The following is a 22,500-nucleotide window of genomic DNA, read 5'->3' on the forward strand; positions in this document are numbered from 1 at the left end:
CCTTAGTTTCCTCTCCTCCCTCCTTTATAATCATCTCTGATGACCTAGAGACTCTGAACTAGAGACTCTTTCTATCCCCTCTCCTGCCATCCTTTGATCCATGATATTGATTTGTGTCATTGGAATTTTTTCCCATTTCAAATCACTGTCCTTTTGCTGGGTACCATTTCATGTTGGCATTTGTAGCATCAAATGAGCTGACAAAACAGCTCAAAATACAGCATCAACTACATCTGACGCTTCAGTTTCTGTGCCTGCATCAGACTTCTACTTTGATCTCAAGTCTGCTCTGTTAAGTTTGTGATAAAAACACTGGGAAGAACACCAATGAACCATCTAGCCTATAAAAACCCCTGTTTGCTCCTGGCATTCTCCTTACCAGCATGACAGGCACTTTGAAACTGGAGTGATGTGTTTAAGATTAAGACATTCTCATTTCACCCATGGTTTTCTAATATATGGTGACAACTTTCTTTCACTTGTGATGCTTCCCTTTTTGAATGCCCTACCTACTTGACTTTTTTCATCATCCTTCTCCATTCTTGCCTTCCTCTTTAAACAAAGAGTGCATCCTACCTTATCTCAGGAAAATTGTCACCATCTCCACACTTCTCCTTAAAAGACAAATCTCCTTTTCATATGATAAACCCCTTATACCATGTACAATCTTTAGTGTACCACACCAACACTTTTATAGATTAAAGATATCATACTCCCATAATCCATACTTCACTAGCCCATGACTATTGCTTTGCCCCATAGTTCCATTGTGTTCTTTTTTTTTTTCTCATCTTGGTATGATAGCCTCAAGGATAGAAGGTTGGTTAATAATTGAAGAGATGCAACATGAATGATTTTAGATGGTTACAGCAGTACATACATACATACATATACCAAGGCTTTTTCCCCCTTCCAAGGGAGGTAGCCAAAAAGGGAAAGGCATAAAAACACTCCCACCCATTTCATCCCTAAATACACTCCACACCCCTCCCACCCTTCCTCTCATCTGAGCACCTCCTGGATGACGGGTCATCCCTGCACCCTGCCCACCGCCCTGGGTCAGAAGCAGTGTCGCAGGACACAGCACATCCACAGCAAGGCCGCTTCATTTAATCGGCGACCCCCCCTCTCCATCCCCCCTTGCATATAAGGAGAGGACGGGGAGAAATCCCTTCGGGCTGCGTCAAAACTCACTCACACACACTACCCCACCCCCCACCCCCCCGCCCATTTCTCCCCATGCAGTCACAACATCATCCATATACAACCATTCTCCACTCACCTCTGTCTTCCGTCCTCTCCCTTCCTTCCTCAACAGACATTCCCCTCTTCCCCAAAGCCCCCTTCACCCCATCCATCCACCTCATCCTAGGACGTCCCCTCATGTTCACTCCCTCCACATCTGCCTTCCATACCTCTTTTACTAGTCTTTCTTCACTCATTCTTTCCATGTGTCCAAACCATCCTAATATTCTTTCATCAACCCTCTCTCCCAAAAGTTATTGTGGCAAAGTAGCATGCAGTCGATACTTTAGGGTCTATATGGGGCGCCCCTACGGACCAGAGCCACACATCATTTTGTCTATGATAGAAGAAATTCTGTTCATAGAGAAATGATGACACTTTTATACTACGACTGTCCCTCCGTTATGCTGTCCCCCAACCCCTTGTTGCTGTCCTGTACCATTTCTCTGAGTATTCTCTTTCTGATTGGGGGAATTCCCTGTGGTGGGGGAAAAGAATACTGCCACCAAGTTTTCCCACTTGGATCGTAAGAGGCGAGAAGAAAGGGACGGGGAGAGGGACTAGGCATCCTTCTCCCTGTAGCCCCAAGGGGCAAATTCCTAAATCAAAAAGAAAAGGTTACAGCAGTACCATAGTGATATCCTTTCCTTTTATCAGAAGAGCTTCTCTCATTCTCCAAACAAGTAAAGAATTCAATCTGTTTGCATTACAGCAATGTCTATAATGAATTAGAACTACAATAATTGTTGCCTTGAGTTTGAAAGAATGAAAACCTGAAGCTTCTTAGTGCATGGCAATCATCCTCAGGTCCTCAAATAAAATTCTCTAAGAAGAAGCATTGAACTGTTGTCTATGGTGTATTAGTATTTACATAATTATAGTATACAACAAAGGACTAATGTTCATCGGGTCCCATATATTCTCTAATTTTCTAATATACCTAGACTCAAGTTCATGTACAATTTCAACTTAATCTATACCTTGATTTCCAATGATCATATTTACATTTGAACTCGAGTATTGTTTGAGCTTGTGCTATATCACCTTCTGAGCTATTCCACATATGCATCTATATGGAAAACTGTATTTCTTAACATCCTGTAGACATGTGGTACTTTTTAATTTGCTCCCATTACCTCTTAAAGCCTCTCTATCTCTAATCAGGAGATCTCTTTTGTCAGTGCAATCTATCCCCATTAGTGACCTAAACACTAATCATATCACCTTTTTTCTTCAATCTTTCAAAGTGGGCTGACCTTGTATTCGTAGTCTTTCCTCTTATTGTTTATCTGCCAGGCTGCGGACCAGTTTGGTTGTTGCCCTCTGTATTCTTTTGATCTTGCTTATATCTTTCACTCTGTGGGGGGGCTATACTAGTGACACATTACGGTCTTAGATGTATCAGGATTTCAAAGAGTTTTTTCATCATCCCTTGATCCGTATAGTGGAACACCACTTTTTATATTATCCAGTAGTCCATATGTCTCTCCTACAATCCTGCTGATATATCTGTCAGGTGACAGGTGGTCCTTCATCAATACTCTCTCCTGTTTTGCTTCTGTAATGAGTTCACTTCCCAAGGAATAGGTTAAGGATGGCCTTTTGCTGCTGTTGCCCATTTCCAGTAATTTTCATTTTTGGTATTGAACATCATTTCCCATTCTTGGCTCCAAGCAAAAAATAGTGTCTAGATCTTCTTGCAATATTGTACCAGCCTCCTCATTTTTCACTCTTCTCATGATTTTTGCATCATCTGCAAACATGTTGGCATAGCTTGATGTTCCTTTCATTATGTCAGTGACATAGAGAAGAAACATTATTGGTGCAAGCACTGAACCTTGTGGAACTCTGCTCGTTACTGACTAACTAGCCGCTCTCCAGCTTGACATCTTATCCTTTACTACTGTCCTCATGTATCTTTCCTTCAAAAAATCTTTCATCCATTCTAGTAGTTTGCCACTCAGTCCTCCAATGTGCTTCAATTTCCACATAAGTCAACTGTGAGGTACTTTATCAAATGCCTTCTCTAGGTCCAGGTACAGGCAACCCACCCACCCCTCTCTTTCTTGCAGCACATCAATCAATTTCGAGCAAAAGCTTAAAAGGTTCAACACACACAACCTTCCAGCTCTGATGCCAAACTGACTGTCTCTCAGAATGTTCATCTTTCCAAGATATGTGGTTCATCAAACTTTTACAATCCTTTCATATAATTTCATTATTGTGCTCATTAGTGATGCTGGCCTATAATTTAGTGGTGTCTCCTTGTTTCCACCATTGTGAATTGGCACTATATTTGCCCTTTTCCAATCAGGCAGTACAATGCTTTCTTTCACTGAACATGTAATAAGACTGTGGATCTTGTCTACTAGTTGTACTCTACATTCTTTAGATATCCAGTTTGAGATCTTGATCCTGAAGCTTTTGTGACATCCAATGATTCCAAGAGATATAGCACTTCCCTCACTTCTACATTTATATCTACTAAACCAGGTTTTTTGCTCCCCTCGCTTTTCTCCAAAAATAATTGCTCTCTTTTGTGAAGAACCAATTGGAAACTTTGATTCATTATTTCTGCCCGAGTTGAGGCCTCTTCAAAGACCTCATTACCCATTATTTACCATTTATAAACCTGTTAAACACTTTTGGTTTATCTTTGTATTTATTTACTACACCTCTTTCAAAATTGCTTTCTTCCTGTGAATTCTTGTATAGTCATTTCTAGCTTGTCTGTAAACTTCTTTTGTCTTATTTCTTCTTTTCTTCCTTCATTTCCCCTAAGCCACATCCCTAGCCTTTTTTTTTTTTTTTTTGCAAGCTCACACTTTTTGTTAAACCAGTCCTATTTCTGCTTCTTCCTTTCTCTAGTCTTTTGCACATGTTCATTCACTCCTAGGTTGTAAGTGTCAAGAAAGGTTTCCCATTTCCTCCTTATTCCTGTGGTATTCATGAATTCTTCCCAGTTTGTTTCTTCAAAGAATTTCTTCAACCAGAAGTAATCTGTTGTCCTAAAATTGAGTCTCCCTTGCCTGTGTGATTCATTCTTTGGCTTGATTTCCTCATCCTCCAACTGAAATTCAGTTGTAATATGGTCATTTTTTTCTATTGGGCAAAGGTATTTCAAGGAGCTGATGATGTCTGGCTGCGAGCGAAGCGAGGATTGACGTCATATTTTTCTGGTGTTTGATCAAACATTTTGGTGTTTTATGATTTTTTGTTTTATTTGACCAAATGACAAGAATCTTGTCATCGGAGTTGAATGGGTTAACCATTTCTTCACCTGATTGACAACTTGGAAAAAAACAAAAAAAATCTTTGGTCTTTCTATCATTTTTGGCTTTGGCTTCCTCCAAGAGCTTTCATGTCTTTGCTTGTTCCTCTTCATTAGCATCTTTCCTAATATATATGTTAACTTTTCTCATGCTAACTTCCAAGAGCTGCTGATTACTTCTTTTGCTATGGCTTAGGACTTGACATACATACATACATATACAAAGGCTTTTTCCCCCTTACAAGGGAGGTAGCCAAAAAGGGAAAGGCATAAAATCATTCCCACCCATTTCATCCCTGAATACACTCCACACCCCTCCCACCCTCCCTCTTATCTGAGCACCTCCTGGATGACGGGTCATCCCTGCATCTTGTCCACTGCCCTGGGTCAGAGGCAGTGTAGCAAGACACAGCACATCCACAGCACATCCACAGCAAGGCTGCTTCATGAAATTGGCGAACCCCCCATTCTGTCCCCTCATGTAGAAAAGGAGAGGACGGGGTGAAATCCCTTTGGGCTGTGTCAAATTTTTCTCACACATACTACCTCACCCCCAGTTCATGCAAATGGGACTTGAACTTTATTTTTATTGGATACTAGACCACCCGTGACCCGTTGGGTTATATAAAATTTTAAATGATACATTGTTAATAAAATGGTCAATAAAATCTTTATTAAGACAATGCTCTTATATTTACAACATTCTTTGTACAATTTGAATTATCAAAAAACACTTTAATATTTTCCTTTTGCTTAACTCTACTCAGCACAAAATATACCTAATTGTCCATGCTGAAATACAGGTTTATCTAGATAAAATAAAACTTTCTGAAAAATATGTCCTTGAGACTTATGAATGGTCATAGTAAATAAAACAATTTTCAATCTTGGAATTAGAAGATTGTGACGTCATGTTATCGATGCTTGGAACACTAAGCATCATATGAATTATATGGTTCGTAATATACTCATTATGCCTTGTAGATGCTAATTCAGGGGTTGACTATACTTTTAAATACTGAATATAAGAAAAATTAGATATTAATGGTCAGAAAATATGTAATCGGAAAATTGTGACATGTCGTCGTTGCTTGAAACACAACATAATATTCTAATATACTCATTATGCCTCATAGATGCTAATTCAGGAGTTGGCTATACTTTTAGATGATGAATATGAAAATTCTAAATATTAATGGTCAGAAAATATGTAATCGGAAAATTGGAAATTAAAAATTTGGCATACATACATACATATACCAAAGGCTCTTTCCCCCTACATGGGGGGTAACCAAAAAGAAAAAGGCATAGAAACCACTCCCACCCATTCCATTTCTTATATATTCCACTCCCCTCCACCCTCCTCCTTCCCTCTTATCTTGGCACCTCCTGGATGACGGGTCATCCCTGCATCCTGTCCACTGCCCTGGGTCAGAAGCAGTGCTGCAAGACACAGCACATCCACAGCAAGGCCGCTTCATAAATTCGGCGACCCCCCTCTCCGTCTCCTCATGCAAAAAAGGAAAAGACGGGGAGAAATCCCTTCGGGCTGCGTCAATTTTTTTTCTTGTACAATGCTGTTGGCACAATCACTCCTTCATACAGTCTCCTCTTAGCATCCATTCCCAGATGTTTATTTTTCATTACACTTTTCAATCCACCAAGGCATTTACTCACTTCTCTCAATCTACATTCTACCTCCACCCCCCACTCCTCCCTTTCCTGCCTCATTCGCACCCAAGTATCTAAAACTATCCACTTCCTCCAGTCTTTCACCCTTAATGCTCACCTCCAGCCTGCTGTCACTCTCTCCCCTTGTACATCTCATCACCTTACTTTTACCCACATTTATCTTCAGTTTCCTTCTTTCACACACCTTCTCAAACTCTGTCACTAACTTCCTCAATCCCTCCTTTGATCCTGCTACAAGCGTAGTGTCATCAGCAAACAACAGCTGGCTCACCTCCCACTTTTCTCCATTTTCTTTAATCATCTCCAACCCCTGACCCACTATCCTTGCATTCACCTCTCGCACCACCCCATCCATGTAAAGATTGAAAATTAGCAGTCATGACGTCACGCACTCAGAGCTGGGGTTCCTTAGGACCCACAGAGTTGATGTCGTGATGTCATGTCTCTTCTGATTGGCTAGTCCTCAGATCGTGACGTCATATCTCTTCTTCTGATTGGCTGGTCCTCAGTCATGACATCATATCTCTTCTGATTGGCTGGTCCTCAGTCGTGACGTAATGTCTCTTCTTCTGATTGGCTGGGTGACGGTTTCAAGCAAGCATACGAGATGACAAACAAGATTATCAGAATTTTATAAGTATATAGATACACAGTTTCTCTTGTACTTGCCTAACCTATACATGGTATCAATCTGGTCTGTTACATCCAAGTCCTTCCCTAGAGTTGTTGATGTAATTTCCCTAATAGTCTTCATTTCTTGTTCTTGGGTTAACTTCCATGAGGTATTCTTCTTGGTATCCAGAGTGATATGCATCTAGACTTGTCTACAACATCTGAGAGAGGAAATTATCTTTTATTATGAACTTTACTATTCCTTCTTGACTTGTCTACAATATCACTGACAAGAGATTCTCTTTTTCTTTTTTTATGACCCTGACTATGCCCTCTTCTGGGCTGTTTTTCCTGTTGCTCCATGATTTCTGTAAAGAATACTTAGTCTCTCCTATCCTCATTTATTATTGGCATATCCTCTTTTTCCTCCATGGTGTTATCAAGATTTTTTCTCTCGTGTGTCATTTCATTTTCCCTTATCAATTTATTTATTTATTTATTTATCTATTTATTAAAGCTAGGTTTGTTTCCTTTTCTTGCTCAAGATTTTGCTCCAGCTTGTGCAATTTAGCCTCATGTGAGAAGGTTTTCAAAGAGGTGAATATTTGCTAGAAGTATGGCTTAGTCACTTTTTTTTTTAATAAAATATTGCAAGAATAAATTCTGATTATCACGCAATGTAATAAAAAGTCCTATAAAAATATGGTAGCAGACGAAGTTTTCCTTCGTTGATCTTCAGCTGTTCTTATAAGGCTCTATTGGCTGTGACGTCACACTGTTTACATTCTGATGCATGCCATATGCATGTACCATAAAATGCCATGCTGCTCTATCAACTTGATCAGTGATCCATCATATTTCGTGTGCTAGCAAGGTTCTAGTAAGTATTTAGTTAGAAAATGGTGTATTTTGTCTCCGCAAATTGTAACAGTGACTCGACGAAACTTTCTGCTGTGGATGGACTTCATTTTCATTCTTTTCTGAAAGAATCTGTTCGCAAAAAGGACTGGATAATTTGGTGCAGATGGTACAAATAATGGAAGCCTGGATTAAAAGCGAAACTCTGTTCGAAACGTATAGAAAAATAAGTAAAACAATACACTCGAGACCCTGGTCTTGTCAACAAGTATGAAGGCCATGGTGAAATAGATCCAACATGTCTGCACGAGCCCGTTGATTATAGGGAATGGCTAAAAGGTAATAAGCCCAGTTTACACTGTCAAAGATTTGATCAAATTTCCATCCTCTCTGGTACAACGTAATAAAATTTAAGTCTTTGGCAGTGTGACCTTGGCGTTTCTGGTAAATTATGACAAAGTTATAACACAAAGTGTAATAAAGCGTTTGACAAGGAAGTGGTATGTCAGACTAGCTGACGGGGAATAGTAGCTACCATCAACACAGCACCATGTTTTTAGCTTTGCATTTGCTTCATAGAAGTAATCTGCTTAGCAATCATGCACCTCACAACAGCCTGTTTATCATCTTGCTTTCAGGCTCAAAAGCACACAAAGAGCTTGAGCTCATAGTAATGCAGGAAGCACTTCTGAGGGATATCATCCAGCTCTCGCCTTGTCAACAAACATTAGCGCTGGAATCGTATCATAAGGTTGTGTGCTTCTTTGCTCCCAAGTTCCAGCACTTTTTTTTTTATATGAAGCAATGAAAGGAAGGCAAGTACATATGTAACTTCAAAAATCTCTTGATGTAATTTCACTACAGTAATTCAGGCACAAAGGGGCTGAATTCTTATTGGTAAAATGCATGCATCACCTCACCTTACCTCAATGGGGTGCCGTATTCACTTGGACGTTGGCCACCATGGAGCTCCATTCCTGTCTGCACATGGTTCTTCTTAACAAGATGACATTTGTTATTTTTTTTCCTACAGATATCCTTAGTCCGTCTTCATATTTTCTGCGTGGTCTTCCTCTTGCCCTTTTTCCTTCTATTTTTCCCGTTAGGCACGTATGTTCTAATTGTTTTCTCATGAATTTTCCTACTAAGTGTAACTGTCTTTTCCTGATAGTTGCTATTACTTCCATCTGTGTTCTTGTTGGCTGAGGTATTTCTTCATTTGTTTTAAATTCTGTCCATAAAATTTTTAACATCCTCCAAATCCACTACTGCTTTTATCCTGTCCTGCATTTGTTTACTAATTGTCCAAGTTTCACATCCATATGATAATACTGACCAATTGTAACATTTTACAAATATTTTTGTTTTTTTCATGTTAAATTTATTGTTAGTTACTAAATGTTTAATTTTGTTGAAATGGTTTTTTGTTATGACTGTCTTATCTCTTCATCGCTTTTCCCATCCCAAGTTGACATGCTTCCTAGGTAATTGAATTGGTCCACTTGTGTCAATATTCTTCCTTCTATTTGAATTCTTACCCATGGACATTCTTGTTTTTTGTCATTACCATCACTTCTGTTTTCTTTTTATTCACTGTTAGACATCTGCTTCTATTTGCTTCTACCAGTGCTGTAATTAATTCCTGTAGCTGAGCTTCTGATTCTGCGAGTAACATAGTATAGTCTGCATATCTAATATTATTGAGATTTCTTCCTCCTATTGTTACTCCTTTTAGATGGTAAATATCTCTCATGATTATATCACTGTATAAATTAAACAGGTCTGACGACATTACACATCCCTTGTCTCACACCTCTTTCAATCTTTTGCTAGACAGCTCTTCTCCTATTTTCACTGGTGCTTCTTGCTTCCAATAGAGATTTGGGATTAACCTTAAATCCTTCCCATCCAACCCTATTTTCTTCAACATCTCTATTAGTTAATTGTGTCTTTGTCAAACGCCTTTGGCCATGAAACAGGCATACAGATATTTTTGCATCTCTAACATATTTTCAGCTGGTATCCTTACAACAAAAATTGCATTTCTTGTTCCCTCATCTGGTACAAACCCATATTGTTTATCAGCTATTTCTGGCCTTATTTTGTTCCTTATTCATTGTAATGACTCTTAAAATTATTTTTGTCATAGTTCATGACACTAATTGTTCTATGTTTGCTACATTCTAAAGTCCTATGTGCTTTTGGTAGAGCTATGAAAACTGACTGGCACATTTATTCTGCTAATTCCCCAGTTCCATAGATTTTTTTGGTTATTTCTGTCATAATTTTGATTCCAAAGTCTCCCAAAGCCTCAAACATTTCCATTGCCATTCCATCTTTTCCTATTGCTTTTCCTTTTGTCCTTTTTGATAGTGTTGCTTTTATTTCATCTTCCATTATGTCTGCATGGAGATTGAAAATTATCATTATCAATTTTCCACTTTCAGACTACAACTTGCTGCCCTTCATTTCAGTGAAAATTCATGTTTAAAAACAGAAAACTGGAAAAAATGGACAGGTGCAATGGGATATATCTTATTACAAAGCCAAAGCAGGTGTTGGAGAATGTAAACAACAGCTGTTATGTCTTAGTGCCCTAGTGGTGGAAAGGGTATCTAGACATTTGGGCACAGGATATTTGGGCACACGACATGTGGGCACAGGACATTTAGGCACAAGACATTTGGGCACACGACATTTGGGCACAAAGTACTGGGTGCAACATTTGGGCACAGCATAATTCGTGCTGTATATTACGATCTCAAACAAAGAAGAAAATAATAAAAGATGATTCTTTTGAACAGCAGGCATGAAAATTTTAAATTAGGCATGAATAATTTATATTAGTTGGGTTTTCCTATGCCGTGACGAATACAAAAAGATGATAAATTACTTAGTTTCCTGCCATCAACTGTCAGACATACATATGAGAATCACAGAGCATCAGGCATGCATTGTTTTTGATTCTCTATGAATAAGAAAGGAAAAAACTGAAAAATATATAATAATGATATAAGAATAATCCAAATAACTAAAATGTTGCAAAAATGTTATGTGTAAGTGAGCAAAGAATCAATGATTTTATACGAACATCAACTTATTTTTGGATAGTTTCATATAACCAAGACAAAGAGCAATGAAAGACTTCTATCAGTGTTACAATTATAAAGGGCACACAGAAGGGTTTCACCTGTACTTTATGTTTTTGCATAGGTGTGTGTAGGGACTTCATCTAGTAATTGATTGAATGATTGAAAACAGAGAGTTGTTTTAAATGGAAAAACTTCTAGACAGAAAAATGTTACAAGTGGAGTTCCTCAGGGTTCTGTTCTTGGGCCACTTCTACTCATAGTATATATAAATGATATAGACCATGGACTACTGTTTCCAAATTTGCTGATGATACAAAACTGTGCAGAATGGCAAATGATCACTTAAACCAATTAGATATTCAAGAAGATTTAGATGAATTACAGCAGTGGTCTGAAAAATGGCTAATGAACACAAGTAAATGCAAGGTAATGCACATAGGTAAAAACAACAGTAAGTACGATTACAAGTTATTTGGAAATTCGTTGATAAAAGTGGATAGTGAAAAAGATCTCAGCGTAATTATCAGTAACGATCTCAAATCAACCAAGCAGCGTATTTCAGCCTCTGAGAAAGCAAATAAGATTCTAGGACTGATTGCGCGATCTTTTGACTTCAAAAGTCCATCACTCATTAACAAGCTATATAAATCGTTAGTTCGTCCACATTTGGAATATGCTGTTTCCGTATGGTCACCGAATCTCATTAAAGGCATTGACAGACTGGAAAAAGTACAACGGTGAGCCACAAAACTGATTAAAAAAATCTGTTTTTCCTAAAAAAGCGTAGACTCAGAGGTGACTTGATACAGGCCTTTAAAATTCTAAAGGAGCAATCTACCCAAATAAAAGACCCTCCAAACGTACTGTTCACAGAGGCCCTTGCAAACATGCCTGATGACGCGAGAGGACTGATGGGAAAGGAAGCTACTGTCAAGCGTTTTGTTCAACGGCAGCGAACAAGGCAAACTCCAATGGAACCAGCGAGTATTGAAGATCTGATCATTGATGGCGAGTGGGCTGAGACAGCAAGTGATTCACCACAGAGGTTCCTGATCCACGACAACGGCCAGAATGCTGACTCAAGGATCATCGTGTTTGTATCCCCTATAGCCCTGAGAACCCTAGCCCATGCAGATACCTGGATGATGGATGGCAACTTCTCAATGGCACCACGTCATTTCCTCCAACTCTACATCATCAGGGTACCGCTTGGTGACACCGCAGTGACAACAGTTTATGCGCTTCTTCAAAGAAAATCATAGGTAACCTATCAAGATCTTATTCAGATAGTGTTGGACCACTGCGCCAGACAGGACCTTTATCCAGATCCGACCACTGTCCTATGCGACTTCGAACAAGCAGTCATCAGTGCTGTAAGGGTTGTCCTTGGTGAGCACATTCAAGTTCATGGGTGCTTTTTCCATTTGACCCAGAGTACATGGCGAAAAGTACAAGAACTTGGTCTTGTGCAGCTGTATAGCAAAAATGAAGATATGAAACTCTTTTGTGGGATGCTGGATGCGCTCGCTCTTCTGCCACTCTGTGATGTTGAGGATGGGTTTTGGTGGCTGAAGGACCATATACCCGATGGTGCTGAGCCACTTGTCGAGTACTTCGACAGGACGTATGTAACAGGTATGTTCCGGCGGGCCCAAGCGATCCCAGGTCAGACTGGTATACGGATGAGAAGAATACCGCCACTGTTCCCTCCACATCTCTGGAATGTGCACGAGGCCACACTAAACGATGAGCCACGCACCAACAACCTCTGCGAGGCATGGAATAATAGATTCTCCAACTTGGTTGGCCACAACCACCCATCTGTGTGGAAGCTTATAGAGGCACTCAAGAAGGACGAATGCTTTGTATCAGTGCCAATACAGCAGGATGCCAGAGGACACCCACCTATGAAACGCATGCGTAAAGTCTACACCGATCTTCAGCAGAGATTGAAGACCTTGTGCCAGGCTAGAGCTTCTGGAGCCAAAACAGTTGAAGAGTGCCTGAAAGGTGCCGGTCACAATATCCGCTGGAAACCTGTGAACAATGTTGATGAACCAGAAATCTGAAGATCTGTGGTCTCCAAATCCACATGGATGAATAAAGTTTTGTTTAAAATAAAATACTCATTTTATTGCTAGACTTAGTAACTTTCTTGATACAAAATATTATTCTATTGATAGGCACAGCATGCATTTATAAAGACATGACGGTGATGAATAAACTTTAGTTTGAAAAAAGTACTCATTTAAGTGCCCGACTTTGTACAAAAGCAGTGATGTAATCTCTTGAGCCTCTTGAGTTACTCAAGTGAAACAGCAGTGTGAATTAATAAAGCTCAGTTGTTGAAAAAAAGACTAATTTGCTTGATTGTTACTATCACGATTTCACATTGTGCCCAAATGTTGTACCTACCACTTTATGCCCAAATGTCTTGTGCCTAAATGTCCAGTGCCCAAATGTCTTGTGCCCAAATGTCGTGGATCCGGTGGAAAGTGTAACTACAACATTGAAAAGTTCGTCTGCTATCAGGCTTTTGATCTTGCAATTTGGATAAAATCAAGACTATTAAATGCTAGAAACGTGCATTTTAGTGTTCTTACTTCTTCTAAGTTATATTTTCATACATGAAGTAACAAAAATAAAGAAATCCAAAACCTTTTTAGTTTACCTTTAAGTCTCTAAATCTTTTAGATTTGGAAAGAATTGTACTTACCTCTATGGTAGAATATTCAACTTGAGACTTATATTATTTTTCCAATTCATTCCCTGCATTACATTATTTTTTCAGTGGATTTACCTTTCTGGGTGTGAAGCCTTTAAAATCTTCCATTATTAGTATAAATACAGTGATAAAAGACAACACTTTGTAATGTAAACAAACTAGAAGTTAATTTTAATCTTTTGTTTTCTATCACGAGCGACTTCGGAGAAGAAGAAGCACACCATTTTTCTTCCTTGACTCCAAAAGTTGAAACCAGCTATGTTTTGCCTCTACCGTGACCATGAATAGTTTTGCTTTCTCCTTGTCTATTCAGTTGGTAATTCTTTTTTATCTGGGTTTGCCTGATAGAAAAATCTAAGAGCCCCGCTTCGCGTTGACGTCGTCACCGCCGTTGCGTCGTGACGAAAATCACAATTTTCCCTCCCTGACTCTCCTAAAGTTGGAGCCAGCAATGTTTTGCCTCTGTTGTGGCCTTGAAATAGCAATACCTCTCTCGGTTCACTCAGTTGGTAGGTATTTCCATTTGGCTTTGCCTATTAAAGGCAAAACTAGGAGCGTCACCTCGAGTCACCATTGCTGCCGGATCAGTGTGGAGTTGATTCTGTGTTACCAGCTTGTAATAGGAGGAGGGGAGGGGAGCAATCACTGGTTGTCAGCTTTCCTTATGTGGAAAGAAATACAGCTGGAGCTGTCACTGCATCTCCAAATCTAAGTTAGGATGTTGACATGTTATGATGAATGCCAAGGGGATGATGCTTTCTGACATCAAACTTCCAGGACAACCACTTGCAAGAACCTATATCACTGGTCCCACTATGAATTATATGCATTTGAGATCAAGTTCATTCAATATGCTGGTGGTATAATCAGTCTCAAATCTTCCTAGTCTTTCCTTCTCTCCAATTCCTAGTACTGCAGTGACTGTTACCTGCCTCCAACAGTCCAAGTGCTCTGGGCAAAAGTGACAATTTCAGTCACAGCTATGTATCTTTTGCTGTGAGTTCCTCTGTAAAAAAAAAAGTTGGTCAAATTTGCACTTACAAGTTCATTCTACTCCACCCTTCTCATACACTCAAAATACCTCTCATGCTCCTATTTCCCACCATTCCTGACATGTGTGATGTCACCACTAATCATAAAATCTTCCTCTCACAGATACATACCTTGCAAACAAGATCAGGGTTTGTGAGAGCCAGAATAACTGGGCTAGTGAGTATGCCATGAGATGCTATTACAACTCACATAGAGTCACAACACCTTTACTACCAAAGACATGTAAGTATAATCCTATTATTCTTTTAGAAGAGAGTTGAATAACCCTAGGGGAATATCACTGTAGTGATATAAACCTCTGAGCTATGGTTATGAGCTCTACCAATGTAATTCTGACTGATGCCTGATTTTTTATAGCTTTGGGAATATGATGAAATGTCAACTTAACAAAAGAGCAAAGGATGACATAGACAATACCCTAATTTGTAACTTGTATAATGAAAGAGAGACTGGACTTTGATTTGTAATTAAAAAAAAATGGGTGTAGAGGAGATTAGGAAGAATTCACGCATACTAATGAAACTAAAAGAAATGGAAAAAGATCTTTGAAAAACTCCACAATTTGGGTACAATCAAGTATATCTCAAGGATCAGTGAGAAGAAAAATTGGCCAATGGATTAGTTTAACAGAAATGCGAGGTGAATGCTTTAACACTTACCATAATTTGAATAAGCTCCTTTGTAATACTGTATTTGAAATGACCCACCCAAGAAGACAAGAAAAATGGGTAAGGGTTGTAGGAGGAGCAGCAACTACCTGTAGGATGGAGGATGAGGCATTGGCTTTGAGAAGCATGACTTGGTTGAAAACAGTGCCTACAAACTTCATCAGCATCCCAATCACTGTGATGTTGGTCATCTCAATACATTTTAGCACAGCAGATGCCATAAAGGTGACAAACTCCACAGGCTCCCCTTCATCATGAAAAGAGGAGTAGCCAGGTTAGAAGTGGGGGATGCCTGGGTGGGGGGCAGACTCCTACTGTCCTGGCAGAAGGGCTAGTGAGGTATCAGGAGCAATTGGCGTCTGTGCTTACAGAGGCACTGAGGTAGCTGGTGAGGAGAATGGCAATAGCAGGAATGCCTTCACTGTCATCAGGGGTGGTAGGTAGCAGAGGTGGCCCGGGGCTTTTGGCACTGGTCATGTGTTGAAGACAGGGGTTGGGGTGACCTTTGCAAGGATCTATCTCTGCACACTGCAGCTGCTGTTCTAGACTCTGTACCCTCCTCCCCATGGCAGCTAGGGTGCTTGGGGGTAACTTCTGCTACCTACTTGTGCAGCTGAAAAAGATCCCTTTGGTAATGGAGCTGGTGGTGTCCAAATTGTTGGCACTAAATCATACAGAAACTTCATAGATGATTTTAGGTTGTTGCTAATAATTACACCAAGATATTTTTTATTCTCCACTTTAGTCTGAGTCTTCTTCAAATAACTTTTAGTTGTTTTTTTATGAATGAAAAACGTTCAAGCTTTTGTTTACAATTGGTTTTGATCCATGGTTGGATCTTGCCATATGAAGTTATGATTTACAGAATATGTATATGAATACAAATGAACTATTGAACAACTAACCTTTATCTATCTTTCACTTGAATTTCTCATATGTACTCAGTGTGGTATGAAATTAAAGAAGGAAAAAAAAATAAATGTAGTGTTATGATAGAATCTGTCATAAAATAATAAGGCTAAAGAAATGGTCTCTCAGTGATATCAAATGACCCTTTCCCCTTTATAAAGGGGTGGCCCAGTCAAAGTATACAGCCACCCTTCACCCATTTCACTATTACTAATATCAGGAAATTATTACCCTTAGTTTCATTATTCAATTACTGAATATTTTTTCCTGTTAAATCAAACCTCCTCACTAAATTCTGTTTCATTCATTACTACAGCCTTTATGCACTCTCTAATGCAGAGACCAAGAAATACACATACCAAAGGCTTTTCCCCCCCTTACAAGGGAGGTGGACAAAAAACAAAGGCATAAAATCCACTCTCACCCATTCCATCCCCACATACTCCATTCCCACTCACCCCCCTCCCTCCTTCTTATCTTGGCTCCTACTGGATGATGGGTCATTCCTGTATCTCGCCCACTGCCCTGGGTCAGAAACAGTGTTGCAAGACAGCACATTCACAGCAAGGCCACTTCATTAAACCAGCGACCCTCCCTTTCAGTTCCCTCATGCAGAAGAAGAGAAGATGGGGGAGAAATCACTTTGGGTTGCATCAAAATATTTTTCACACATACTCTCTCACCCCCCATCCCCCACCCACTCCCCCTCATGCATCACAGCATTATCCATACACAACCCTTCTCCATTCACCCCTATCTTCTGTCCTCTCCTGTCCTTCCTCCACAGACATTCCTCTCTTTTGTAATGCCCCTTTCACCCCATCCATCCATCTCATCCTAGGTCACCCCCTCATGTTCACCCCTTCTACCTCTGCTTTCCATACATCTTTTACTAATCTTTTACTCATTCTTTCCATGTGTCCAAACCATCCTAATACTCTTTTATCAATCCTATCTCCAACTCCCTTTCCACCCCTTTTCTCCTCCTCACCTCCTCATTTCTCACTCTAACCTAATAACCCCTATCATACTTCTCAGGCAACTCATTTCAAACACAGTCAAACTCCTCTCTTTCTCTCTTATGTTCCATGTGTTTGTCCCACACTGTGTTGTCGGTACAATCACTCCTTTATACAATCTCCTTTTAGCATCCATTCCCAAATGTCTATTTCTCATTACACTTTTTAATCCCCCAAGGCATTTACTTGCTTCTCAATCAAACTGTTAAACCATCAACAAGTGCCCCAGTAGGCTGCATCTAAAAGACAAAATTTCTCAATAGTGCAAGGAGAGCAGGAGGCCTGGGTTGTATTGAGTGGGAAGGAGAATGCTCGTGGTTGTCCGAGATGGTCTAGTGCAGTGTTATTAGTGTCTACTGAGCAAAAATGGAAGGGAATCAGGGCGGAAAAAGGAAAATGGCTGCGAGATCGAGCCGAACGTCGACACAAGTGTACAGTCCTCTAGCGGTGCAAAACCAAAGCTTAATGTAACCAGAGGCCTTGAAATGCCAAGGCATTTAAAAAAAATAAGTGATGGTGAACTTTTTTTCTGGATTTGATAAGTACGAGAGGACTTGAGTCGAATCATAGACAGAGAATAAGAGATGAGTTTTAACAAGAGTTCTTGGAATAAAGAAATTGCGGATATAAAGAGATTATGAATCTAAGAAAGGAATACTTCGAAGTAAACAAAGAGGTGTGTGATTTAAAGGATAAATGCTGAAATAGATAATGAGCTAATTAAATTAGAAAATAGCTAATTAAGGTAAAATGTGAAAATGAAAGGATGAAAACAAAAATACCACCAAAAGCGCCATTGAAAAAAGGCAAATGATAAAATTCAGGCAATGACTGAAAAAATAAAATAGTTTAGAAGAGAATTTGCTAGAAATAATAAAAAAAGAATAGAAAGAAAACCAAGAAACCAAAAAGTTAGCTTTTAAAGAAACAGTACAAGAAATGCAGGAGAATGCAAAAGACAATTATTCAAGTAATCAAAGAAAAATGAAATTGAGTTAGAGATACAATGGATAAGAAAAAGTGTATTGTAGTATATGGATTAAAGGAAAAACATGATTTGGTTAGATAGTCAAGAAAAAAATAGCAAGAACAATCCTAAAAGAAGTACAAGACAGAGATCAAGAAATAGAAAAAGGAACAGATGAAGTGTACAGAATAGGACAATACACAAAAGAAAGAAATCGACCTCTAAAGATCAAATTAAGGTCACAAATGGTAACAGAAGATATATTAGCAAAATCAGGAAAGTTAGCAGAGTGAACAGTATCAAAATGTATGGATTAAAAAAGAAATGAATGTTGAGGAAAGAAAGAGATGACACTAAAAAAGAAAAAAAAAAACGCGAAAAGAACAGAAATAGAAAAACAAGATTTCTATTGGAGAGTGTAAGACACGAGGCTGAGAAAGTGATATATTTAGGTAAGTGAAATGAAAGAAACAGAAAAAGAGATGGAGAAGGAAACCAATTAAAAGTGTCTTATACTAACAGAGATGGATTGATCTCAGGATGAAATGAACTAAATGATTATATGTCAAAATAAAAACCAGACAATATGGGACTTGTGGAGATGAAATTAAGGGTCCTCTACCACCGAATAGTGCTGGACATGGATTATATAGTCACAGCAAGAAACATGAGGGGGGGGGAGTCATGTTTTTGGCTACGAAAAACTTAAATGTGACGAAGGCTACAGATGGTAAAAACTGTGGATGAAAGTTGAAGATTGTGACATGAAAAGTAGAAAGTTTGTGGTGATTCATGTGCCCCCCAAAATGGGTTCTTGGAAAGAGAATGAGTATTCTAAAATGTTAGAAGATACAAGGCATTCATTGAATGAGATGCTGAAGGGTGGAGGAAACCTGGTGATTAGAGGAGACTTTAACTGTAAATAAATTTGTTAGGAAGAGATGACAGTGAAAGGTGGAGAGGATCAATGGAGAAATGTATTACTTGACAAGACTATAGAACATACAATAACACAATGGGTAAAAGAAAATATCAGGTATAGAAATAATGAAGAACCATTGAGACTAGATTTGATATTTACATCAGAACCTGAAATTGTGGATCCAGTGTGAGTGATCCAATGTTAATAGAATTTGAACTAAAGGAGGATTATACAGTATACATATATGTATATATATATATATATATGTATATATACATATATATACATATATATATATATATATATATACATATATATGCATATACATATATATATATATATATATATACATATATATATATATATACATGCGAGAAATGCAGAGAAAGGAAGACTAATGCATAATAAAACGGGCTTTGGGAAGCTTAAGTTGTTGTTTTTTCAACGAGAGTTGGGAACAATTCTACGACGAAGAGACACAAGTGGAAGAAAAATGGACGATTTTGATGGAAATTTATCATTGAGTGGATAATTACATACTAAGACAGAAACAGGAAAAGGTGTATATCAAGTGCTGGTTTAACGGAAGGTGCAGTGAGATAAAAGATAAAAGAGATGAAGCTTGGAAGATATGGAAAAAATATATAAAAACCCAGAAAGTGGCAAATGTATATTGATCAAAGGAATGAATATGCAAAAGTGTGCAGAGGGAAAAAACTACCAAAAAAGACATCATAGAAAAATGTAGACTACCATAACCTAAACTATTGTAAACATATGTGAATGGTAAATTAAAAAATGAATAGGAAATGGAGAAACTACCTCATGGAAATATAGAATACACATTAGATTTAGAAATGGATGAAGCCAAGAGTAGTCATTTCAAGTCGGTTTTCACTAGAGAAAATGTACAGCATTGGGATGAAGGGAGTGAAGTGGGATCCCCCCCATGAGGGAAATGATAACAAAAAGAAATAATGGATAATTTAACACCAGGATATCACACGGCCCAAACGGAATTGCAAATTGAATACTAAAAGAATGTAGAGAAAAACTAATAGACAAAATATATAATATAATAAGCTGCTCGCTCACTCAAAGAAGGAAAAATGCCAAAGGGCTGAAAAATCCCAATATTGTACCAATATATAAAGAAGGAAACAAGGAAGACCCAACAAATTACAGACTGGTTTCCCTTACTAGCACTGTAGCCAAAATGTGTGAAAAAGTTATTAAGAACAGATGAGTAAAACATCTGGAAGAAAACAATATATTAAACTTGAGACAATTTGGATTTAGACAAGGAAGATCATGTGCTACAAAATTTATTTGTTTCTACTCAAGACTAATAGATATAATACAAGGGACAGATGGGCTGATTGTGCTTTCCTAGACTTACAAAAAGCCTTCAACAAAGTACCACATAAAAACTATTAAGAAAACTGGAAACTATTGGAAGGATACAGGACTTATTAAGAGTACATACATTTGCAAATAATCAACACACTATATACCCGCCGAAGATCATCATCTTAGCAGCTCCCTTCACTTCATCTTTTTTTATTTCTCCTCTATTTTCCTCATTCATCACAGCCATTTTCTAAGTACTTTCCACTGCAACTACCTTTCCCTCCCCATCTTCCTTCACACTTAGCAACCCCCTAAAATATTCTGCCTACCTTCCTCTCATTGTTTTCTCTTCCATTATCATCTCTCCATCTGTACCTTTTACCTTTTTTTCTCTACTTGATTTGCCTCCTATTCCTCTCGTAATTTCCTTCCAATTTTTTTTATTACTTTCAAAAATTTGTCATACTCTTACCCCATTTCGCATCTGTTCTCCTTTTTGTCTCTTTTATCTTATACTTTACTTCTCTTCTCTTTACTTTGTACCTCTCATATGATTCCCTCATCCTAATTTGTAGCCAATCTATGAAAACCTGCTTCGTCTGAAAAGAGATGAAAGAAAATGTGCAGCATGGAGTGTCAGTGATTCCATAGAGCAAAGGAAATGAAGCAACAGGGCTGAAAAGAGACGAAAGAAGATGGGAAGAAATAGGCAGTGTGTCACAATGCAAAGCTGTGACCATGAGGATGTAGTAAATTAATAAATAAATAAATCCTACACAGAGTCCTACATTACACATATTGGTTAGTGAATCTGATAAGTTTCACAATTGTATAGCTGAACATAACAAGAACAAAAATTTGTGTAAATTGTGTTTCTTGTGATCACTTGTTTATATGTATCATTTTATGTAAAAAGCACCTTAATATTACTCCCATTTAAGTTTTTCATATAGGTTATAGTAATGTTCCTTCAATAATATATTTTCAGGTGAGCAAAAGCCTTACATGGTGGTTTGATGTTAAACAGGCAAATTAGCAGTATTAGGTTCATTTTTTCCATTTTGTGTACATTAGTGTCATATGATTATTTTTTATTTTTCTTCATTATTTTGTATTTTTTTTGTAATTACTATGGTTATCTATTATTTCATAATTTCATATACTATACTGTTAATGTTTTACCTTATATAGCAGTGTGGCTGGGATGCAGTTTAGTTTCAAAACGCTCTATAGATTTTTCATTTATGGCATTTCTCTTACTAAAAACTTTCAGATTTTTGAGGATTTCAGTTTTTAGAATTTCAGGTAAAGGATTCTCAACCTGTACTTAGCACTGGTCTTATGGAGACTTGTTCATGTGGTAAGAAACATATGCTCTGGGAGGCTCAATTTTAGGAAAATAGAATATTGGTAAAGAATTTGGATTTTTGAGGTTTTCTGATTTTTGAATTTCAGATAAAAGATTTTCAACCTGTTTGTAGGATTGGTCTCAGGGGGACTTGTTTTTGTGATGAGAACCATATACTATGGGAGGGTCAATTATAGTCAAAACCTTAACCAATCCTAATTTCAGGCGAAACGTATCCTCATACATTGGGGAGGGGGGGGTCAGTAGTAATCATTAGGGATTATTATGGGGAGCCTTTGTATTTACAAGATTGGAATCAAGATAGATGTCTTTATTCTTTTATACATTAAAAGTGGGAGTTGTAGGTCTCCTGCAAGAGACCTAGGGCAACAGATTGAATGACACATTAAAAGTAATGAATTCATCAGAAAGATATAACTATCAACAATTGTAGACAAAAGGGAGAGTAAATAAATTGCTCAAGAAATTAGGAAATTCTGTCAAGATGCTAGGCTTCCAGAAGATTATGGGTAAAAAGAATTATCTATGAGCTAATGATGTATCTATAGAATATAACTGGGTATGGAAGAAAACAGGATGCTACATTGGGAAATGGGATATAATGACATGAAACTCTATTTGGCAAATTAGAACTTGGAACTTAGTAAATATAAATACTGTGAGAATAAAGGTTTCGATCTCACAAAGTGTTTATTCTCACAGTCTTGTCGGCTTTTGCCATTGTGATTCATCAAATATAAATACCTTT

At 38.1% G+C, this 22,500-nt stretch overlaps 1 protein-coding gene across 1 annotated transcript in view; it reads left to right on the forward strand.

The window, feature by feature from the left end:
* LOC143030789 (uncharacterized) overlaps positions 1-22,500 on the forward strand; it is a 64,351-nt gene that overhangs the window by 33,172 nt on the left and 8,679 nt on the right. Inside the window, exon 6 of the mRNA XM_076194006.1 lies at positions 14,651-14,770. Coding sequence (XP_076050121.1) covers positions 14,651-14,770 — 120 coding nt within the window. The remainder of the gene's footprint in view (positions 1-14,650; positions 14,771-22,500) is intronic.

The sequence above is a fragment of the Oratosquilla oratoria genome, chromosome 12, assembly GCF_046742065.1.
Source record: "Oratosquilla oratoria isolate Oo_2021 chromosome 12, ASM4674206v1, whole genome shotgun sequence".
NCBI classification, from domain to species: Eukaryota; Metazoa; Arthropoda; class Malacostraca; order Stomatopoda; family Squillidae; genus Oratosquilla; species Oratosquilla oratoria.